Raw genomic sequence first — 9,316 nt, 5'->3', positions numbered from 1 at the left:
ATTATTATTATTATTATTATTATTATTATTATTATTATTATTATTATATTATTAAAAAGAGATAAAAGAGTTTTTCTTGCAAGCCTTAAAAAATATTTTAATTTTTGTTTTGAAACGTTATAAACTAGAAACTAACATTCATTTCATTTCACATGCGCAGAGGTGTACAAAAGAAATATCGATAGTCGCCATCAACCATCGATGTTTAGCGAAAATGCAAAAACATCGTTACATCGTTAGTGCTACGATGTTTTCCCTACCTCTATTGTCGATGCCAATCGTGTCAATGAAAAATTGTTTACGAATAACAATCCCTTTGGGTAGAGTAAATATCCTTTGCGATTTTACAATGATCGGACTTAGTATATAATATCTATTGTCGCGGTTATACAAAGGTTTACATTTCAAATGAAATAAAATGTATATCAATAGATATACTTACATTGACATATCATCGCCTGAAATGCAAAAAGCCGAAACAAACAATTTTTGTTTTGCCATAAAATGACGTGGGGGCTTGTGAGTCGATAAAATCCATCATAACCCTACATTGAAAAATTATCAATTGTTAAAACTAACCAACTTATAGTTAGCTTTTTGGCGAGATTTCGATTAATACCTCACTTTTAATTAGCTATCACAAAACCAACTTAAAGTGAATTGTAAAGTCGTGCAGGAGTCATGCAGACGCAATCGGGATTTGGTTTTCTTTACAAGTTTCTATTGAATATCCTCATACAAAAATTACTTTCAATACACTTTTTTTCTGACAAATAAAAGGAAGATCGAAATTTTATACTATCATTTTGAAGTTATGTCTGACGGTGTTCGAATATGGGGCTACCCAGAGCAGAATATGTAAACAAATATGAAATGTAATAAAATAAAGTAAATAAATAAGAAAATAAAAAAGTAAAAAAACAAAAAAATATTTTGTTTTTCTTATTGATATTTTATGTCCAAAAGTAGTTAGTTACAAGTTAGTTGACATGTAATGCAGGGGTATCCAGGTCTGACTTTTTTGCGGCCATCGCCCCACAAAAGTAGTTAGCTTTTTTCGAACAAAATACACAGTTAATAGTTAGCACTAGTGTTCGCGTAAACAGACTAAAGTTAGGTATAAGCTAACGTCACTCCCTGCAGGGAATCGACCAATAAGAAAGTTTTGGATTTTTCGTTAGTTATGGTTTGTTGCTTCAAATATCAGAAAAAATTGTTTATGAGAACTACAGATTTAAGGTATTGAATACAATCGCTCGTAACGTACTTGATTACATTCCTCGTTTAACATATGTACCTATAACTTAAAATTTTTCATTCTTTTTCTCTTGTTATTGCAGCTTCATCATCGCCGCCGATTATTGGCAAGCACGTTTCCCCGGACGCTCAGTAGCACTGGATATGTCTATGACATATATAATTGTCGCATTTGCTACCGTTTTGCTCAATAATGTTTTTCTATCATTGGCACCATTTCGTGTGCGTGTCCTTTTCGGTTATGTGGTGTCCTTTACTACGCTCATCTTTGTGGCTGTGTGTGAGGTGGCCTTTCATATGTTTGCTGCCAATACAGCATATTCGGTAAATTTGGCTGCTGTATCGCTGGTGGCCATCGGTTGCACAGGTCTGTATTTACACATGCGAGCATATATATTTTGCGATATATATTTTGCATGGAAACTTAACTTTAAATTTTTAATCTTAATTTTATTTAATTTCATTTATATTCTTTCAATCCATTTAATTTCACTTAATTTGTCTTAACTTAACTTAATTTAACTTCCCTTCAATTAACTAGACTTAACTTAACTTAGCTTAACTGCCCTTCACTAAATTTGGATTAACTTCCTTTCACTTTTCACTTCCCTTCACTTCATTTCACTTCAACCCCACTACCCTGCACCCTTCACATCACTTATTTTTACTTCACTTCACTGCACTTCACCTCAATTCAATGCAATTCACTTAATTTCACTTCACTTTCCTTCTCAGTTCCTTTTATTCCCCTTCCCCTCGTTTCTCTTCTCCTTCATTCTTTCCCTTTACTTTATTTTTATTGCTATGCCTCTCCTAATTTCGTCGATTTATTTAATGACTTTTTCTCAGCTCGCACGCAATTCTCCATTTGCCTTTCTCTTTCCCACAGTGCAACAATCGAGTTTCTACGGCTTTGCCAGCATGTTGCCCAAGCAATATACCCAAGCCGTTATGGCTGGCGAGAGCATTGCCGGCTTTTTGGTATCTTCCAATCGTGTGGTCACTAAGTTGCTTATTCAAAACGACCGTGTGTCGACAGTGATCTTCTTTCTCACCTCAACTCTCTACATACTCTTCAGCTATGTGCTGCATCTAGCAACCATACACTCGCCATTTGTGCGATACCACATGAAGGCATGCGCCAAGATTGTACTCAGACCTGACGAAGATCGATTGGTAAGTAAATTTTTGATTTCGAATATTTTTTGCGTGCATTAATTTCTTACCCTATCTTTCCCTCACAGCAAAATGACCTTGACGGCGGTACGCCCATCGCCAAGTATGGCGTACTCACGCTTGAACCCACTTCACCACCAGCGAATGCTGCTAATAACACCACAGGCGCGCTTAGTTTCAGTAACCCGGTTTATGAGCTATCCAACCCCACGGCTGGTGAGAGTGTAATCGAGGGTCTCAATAGCTTACCCGATATGCCGAGCACACCACAGGAACCCACCACGCCAACTACAGTCGCTTTCAAGGTGGAGCATGTGCTTACACCGGGCACTTGTACACCCGGAAAGTTAAGCGATTTGAAAAACGGCTTCGTTTCGCGTTGGACTGTTGCACAGGCAATTTACCCCTACATGGTCTGCATCGCACTCGCCTACTGCGTCACGCTCTCTCTATATCCTGGCATCGAATCCGAGATCATTTCTTGCAGTCTGGGCACTTGGTTACCGGTATTGCTAATGTTCACCTTCAATACAGCTGACGTGATTGGCAAGATACTCGCCGCAGTGCCCTATCCATGGTCACGGCGGCAGCTTATCCTAATGTCCGGTCTGCGCATCGTTTTGGTACCGCTGCTTTTGCTGTGCTGCGCACCAAGGCATCAACCAGTCATTTCGGGTGAGACTGCAGCATTTGTCTTCACAATCGGATTGGGCGTCAGTAATGGGCTCGCTGGCAGTCTTCCAATGATGCTCGCACCAGCCAAGGTGCCCGGCACCCTCAAAGAGGTGACAGGCAACATGATGACACTCTCCTACAATGTCGGGCTGACAACTGGTTCACTAATCGGCTATGTTTTCGAATCTATGTTGGGCGCGCAGCTCACCAATCCCTGTCCGACCTATCCGTATGCACCGGCCTCAATGTTGGATCCAACAGGCGCGCATGCGCAATTTCTCAGCACCACAACCAGCACGACAAGTACCGCAGCGCCAGTGTTGAATACAACAGCCGTCGCCGCGGCGTTACTCACCACCACAGTTTCGACGCTCTTGCCCACCACCGAGGCAAGTACAACTGCGCTGGCGGCAACAGCAGCGGTGGCTGCAACAACCACAGTTGCGGCAGCAGTGAGCACAACTAGCACTTCGGTGGCGCCACTGCTACCGACACTGATGACGCCGACAGCCACAGCGTTCATCACCTCGACGGCGGCGACGATCTTGAGTTCGGTGGCGGGTACGATCGATAATGTGGTCTCGGCTATGGTGAGCACTGTCTCATCGATGGGTCTGGACCTGAGCGCCGATGCGAGCATAAGCACCACAGATCCGCAGACGCCAAATGAGCTGATGCAGAGGATTTAAATGAGGAAAAAAGGAGATGGAAGGCACAGAATGAGCAAATACAGAACGGGTTTTACTAAGTCAAAACGACGCTGAAAGGATTGGCCGGGTTTTTAATGAGTCTATCCTTTAGGAAGATGGAGCACATATTTATGTTTTTACGAAGCAAGTGTTTTCTAAAAGTTTTGTAAATAGCTGATTTCGATAGAAAAGAACGAGGTGTTTAGTATATATTAGGGCGAGTCGCGCGCTTTTTTGTTTCTAACTGCATAGACCTCGCTATGTGTGCATGACTGAAGTGTAGGTGGCCGTATTTATAAAAAAAAACGCATTACTTACAAACAAAGAAAAAAATTGAAAAAAAAAAATAATACGCGCGGACTAATTTACGGGAATATGAAAAAAAAACAGAACAGAAAACAATAAAAAGTGGAAAAAAAGGTTTTGGAAAAGAGATAATACATTTTACTGCATACCATACTCATCAAAAATAGTCACATACGCATATAAATTTAAAAAATACATATAGACTAAGAATTACAGTTAAAAAGTTGTATACCTATCGAAAAAATTTCAAGCAAGCAAATTGAGGCACTGGCACGAGTTGCGTGAAATCGGCGCCTAAAAGTAGGCTCCCACTGCATTCTGAGGCATTTGCATTCCACAAATGCAAAGTCTTTGCTGTTGCCTACCTTTAGGCGCTGATTTCTTAAGTAAACTGTGAGCTGTCGTGAATTGGAAGCTTGCATTTTTGCATACACAAAAACAAGAAAAAACAAACAAAAATAAATATCATCAAAAATTGTACTACTTATTAGTTAAAATTTCATAACCAAAATAGTAAGCGTAAATTGTAGCGAAATTGTGCTAGAATATGTGGATATACATGGAAATGTTTGTAATAAATTAATAACTGCATACAAATTTCTGACATAAATAGAACTCAAACGTAAATTTATATACATAGATAAGTAATGACGTCGGCATGTAAAGGTATCTGAGTTGAACGTAGACTTTTAGGCGCCGTTCCATATTTTGCAGCGATACATAACACACAAAAGGGCTGATAGAGATTTAAATTCTTACATGAGACAAGATATATTTTTAATATATACATAGTTAATTAAGGAATAAAGTTAAAATTGAATATTAAGAAAAAAATTAATACACAATAATAAAAAATAATACATCATAGCGGCCAGAAAGACGTAAGACGATGAGGCCTGCGGGTAATCAAATAATTTTATTTGAAGTGTAGTGTGAAGTAGTAAATAGTAAAAAAAAAAGAGTTTTGATATGTATTTTTATGTTCCTGCTTAAAGTTATTTTTGTGCCTTAAAATGTTGGTTTTATAAGTTTTTACTACTTAAAGTGAAAATACTTTGAGTTAAAATTTTTTGTAAAAGAAATAATACAAAAAACATGTAGGTATGTACATTTTTAATTTTTTATTGGCGAAAATATTCTTTAAATTTTTTTTTGTCTGTCTGTATTTACCATAAATGAGCTTTTTGGTGAAAATATTTCTAAAATATATTTTAAAAAATTGAGTTTTCATTTATTCTAATACAAATTTTAAAATCTGTTCAATCACAAATCCTTGAAAACATTTTGAGCTTTTAATTGTTTGTAAAAATATTAATATTATTTTTGAAAAATAATTGTTTTTGTGAAGGTGTATATTTGATTTATTTTTATTTTTCCCATAAGCTTCTGTAAAATAATTTTAAAATTTGTAAAACCAGACCAGTCATAAATTTTTGTTCGACCAGAAAAATTTGCAAAAAATACTTTTTCCGAATATTTGCCGTGGTAAACTTTTTGGAGGTGTTTTTAAATACATAATTATATTTTTAATAACTAAAAAAAGTGTTCGCAAAATATTTTTTTTTGAAAATGTATTGGGCAAATATTTAAAAAAATAAGAATTAAATTTTTTTTTATTTGTTTTTCGTAATACTAGTCAAAAGGTTGATGATCCGACTTTGTTTGCAACTAATATTTTTATTGTTTCAGAAAAATATTAAAAAAATTAGAATTAAATTTTTTTAAATTGGGTTAGGTTGTAGTTTGCGTAAAATTGATCTGCTGTTATATATTTGTGTGAACGTTTTTTTATTATTTTCTTGTTCATATCTTTTTAAATAATTTTATTTTTAAAAATCCTTTAAGTCAAATTACAAATTAATTTCTGTTAACAATTTTTACACTTTTTTAGTATGTTCCTGTTCATTTCTTTTTAAATACTTTTCTTTAAAAAAACTTTCAACAAAAAATGTAAAAAGCAGTTTTTTGAAAAATATTTCATAAGATCATATTATGTAGTTTTACAAATATATGTATTCTCGTCAAATATATTTTTGTCGAAAAAAATGTTTGTTTCTAAATCTGAAACTTGGTAAAAATATATATTTTATGTAAACATTTTAATTTTTGGTATTCCTTAAGAGATTAATTTTTTTCAAACTTTTAAGTAAATCTGTTATGTGAATTTTTATGCAAATATAATATAATATAATTTTTTTGAAATTGCTTGCTAAAACTTTTTTGGTTTTTCTTTGTAATCTCTTTATATACATTCATAAATACATATTTATTATTTTTGAAATTTTGTACAATTGTGAAAAATAGTTAATCCCAAATTTTCTTCGAGCCATTTTTATAAGTTTAAATATTTTTAAGTATTTGTGTTCCATAAAAGTCAGAAAATTTTTTGAGTTATGTACATCAGGGTGTATCACTCGGCAGACGAAGAAATCGGTACTGTTTTTCCGTCGGAGCTTATTTATTTATTTAATTAGTCTATGAAACAGTGTTTCTTACAGACTAGAAGATGAATGGTTTTGTTAATGCTAATACAGTGTTGACATTACAAAGTAGTGTGAATAAGATTTAAAAAAGTTTGTTTTGCCATTGAGAAATCAATTTTGATACTTTGGGATAAAATATTAAGTTTTCGAATAGATCCAGCCAAGGAATTATTAAATCTATTATATTTTCAGAATTCCACCAAAATATTTCAGACAAATATTATGATAAACGTGAGCTGGACTGGCTTGGAAATACTTAAAAGATCGAATTTTGTATGACTAAAATTTGTTTTGAAAATATTTTTTTTTCAAACATTCTCATCAGATGATAGAAGAGTTTAAGCTTAGAAGGTCTGCATATAAATATCTAAAAATTTTATTGAAGGTTTTTGAAGGTGCTTTAAAATCGGTCCACCTCACGTAACTCGTAATATTTTTCCGAAATATTTCGGCGGAAGTCTTAAAATATTTTAGTATATACTAAATCTTATAACTACGGTGGAAAATCAGCAACTTTTGCATACATGTTAATAATTATTTTATTTTTAATACTACATATATTCTGATACTATTTTTAATACTATGGATTTATTTACAATGTAAAGTAATTTCAAAAATATGTTTTATACAGAAAAACGTCTTTAGAAAGTTTTTCTTGGAAAATATTTTTTTTTTTAAATTAGTTTACATTGTAATATATTTGCAAAAATATTTTTTATGACAAAATTTTATTCATTTTGTTTTTTTTTTTTATTTATGGCCTTTATAACAACATCTTTCATTAAAAACGGCCTCAACATCAATACAAATTATTGAAAAAATGTTCGTAAAAATTTGTTGTATAAGTATTTTTTTTTTTGAAACACGTTTGCAATTTTTTTTGCAAACATTTTTTTTTTCAAAAGTATCGTTTTATATAAAGTAGTTTGGTTTTCATTATTATGTTGTGATAGATAAGCAGTTGTTCCCTTAAAAAAATTTTTTGAAAAATATTTGATTTTACTATACATAAAATAATGGTTGATTTTTTAAAAATTTTTTTGTAGAGACACATAATATTTTAACATATTTTGAAAGTATATTTTTTTATAAAACACATTTTTCCTCTAACCGAAATATTTAATTAATCTTTTATACATTGGGATAATGCTCGCGATCTCCATAGTTTACTCTACTTCAATAAGACGTCAATGTACGTTATTAAAAACAGATAGGTGTATATTATTGTTCGTCAGTTGTGTTTGTTGTATGTACTCGTATGTTATTGTGATTTTATTTAATTACTTAGTTGTAACTTGTATAAGTAGAAATGGGAATATATTTGATGACTTTTTGATAAGCAAAAAATTATTGAAATTGTTTATCGGTACGTAATTGTCGATCGGTGGTAATTATTGCAATTAAATTATGCGAGAAAATTAATTGTAAAATATTGAATAGAAATATGAATAAAGTGAAATTATAAAAAATGAAAAATGTTGTTTTTCTAAAAAGTTTTTCAATATACGAGTATTAAGTATACAAGTTTGGTATTGCGCCAGTTTTTAAGTGCCTAAATGTATGCAATGCAACGCCAACGACCAACGCACTTCTCAAATGCTACGGGCTAGAAATTATTGAAATTATAAGTTAGTGGTGAGTCAAACCATTGCTAAAAATGTGTATTCACCCAATGGCTCTAAGCTTGGTCATCCATTAAAACATACCTCGAGCACCTTTAAGGCATTTTGAAAATAAGTTTTCAGTAAAGATGTACAAAACAAAAGAAAAATATTTCACACTGAAAGCAACGTTAAGTCAAAAGTAACTCATCAATTAACCGAACTAACGCCTAAGTAGTGCATATTTTGAAAAGGTTTAAGGGGCAGTGGCATACTCAAAGGACACTTCAAGCATATTTGATTAATTTGTACTTGTGGATAATTTAATGATTTTTTCAGTCCCCTCTATTTAAGTAATCTACCAACATGATGCTCGTTGCTTAAATTCCCAGAACATTTTTCATATGAAATCTGGCGAAAGTGAAACAAAAGCAATCACATCACGGCGGTGTATGTAAGTAAAAGAGAACTTTCAATAAAGGCATTAAAGCGGTACTATGATTCTCTAAGAGCTAAAGAAACTAAGAAATAGAAAAAAGCTCTTAAATGTTACCACGCTTTCTGTAGTAAACATAACACAAAGCTTTAAAGGCATATACATAAATGATGAGTCATTTGAGGGTGGTCATTATGGCTTTAAGATTTTCTCATAGTGCTTTTTCTAAGGGGGAATGTGCTCAAAACATACATATGTACATACACAGTAGTTCACAATAGTGCATTATTTTTTATAGAGAAACTTCCTTAAAGCTTTTTTATTATTTTAGCAAAGCGTTTGGAGACTTTTTAAAAGCTTTAGAGGGGTTACTTAACGAAAATTATAGCATACAAGGCGTATGCTCAGTAAAAAATAGTTCTAATTTACACATATCTTCGGGCTGTTCCTAGTATTGATATCAGTTAATATTTTGTCCGAAGCCTTATATCGGATAATGTCTTCCAAAGGCGTAGGAAGCTTAACACTTAACACTTAACACGCAGCGCACCATCTATATTTGAAGAGTTAATTTTAAAAATTAAAATACTGTTATTTTACTATACCTACATACAAAAAATTATGGGAATTATCTTCTGCTCCGATTTTCAAGCTGAGAAATACGTATTAAAGCCTTTTCGTAAATTTTGTGTA

At 32.9% G+C, this 9,316-nt stretch overlaps 1 protein-coding gene across 4 annotated transcripts in view; it reads left to right on the top strand.

Annotated features, from left to right (window-relative positions):
* The window catches only part of LOC118739050 (equilibrative nucleoside transporter 4-like), a 15,098-nt gene extending 10,990 nt beyond the window's left edge, over positions 1–4,108 (top strand). For all 4 annotated transcript variants that reach the window (XM_036470164.1, XM_036470162.1, XM_036470161.1 and 1 more), the window contains 3 exons: positions 1,341–1,624; positions 2,147–2,433; positions 2,502–4,108. In XM_036470164.1, the coding sequence (XP_036326057.1) occupies positions 1,402–1,624; positions 2,147–2,433; positions 2,502–3,797 (1,806 nt within the window). In that variant the 5' untranslated portion in view covers positions 1,341–1,401 and the 3' untranslated portion in view covers positions 3,798–4,108. The remainder of the gene's footprint in view (positions 1–1,340; positions 1,625–2,146; positions 2,434–2,501) is intronic.
* Positions 4,109–9,316: the final 5,208 nt, after the last annotated feature.

Source organism: Rhagoletis pomonella, unplaced genomic scaffold (assembly GCF_013731165.1).
Source record: "Rhagoletis pomonella isolate Grant_MI unplaced genomic scaffold, Rhpom_1.0 Rhpom_scaffold_00005, whole genome shotgun sequence".
Taxonomy (NCBI): domain Eukaryota; kingdom Metazoa; phylum Arthropoda; class Insecta; order Diptera; family Tephritidae; genus Rhagoletis; species Rhagoletis pomonella.
This window is presented reverse-complemented; position numbering and strand designations above follow the sequence as displayed.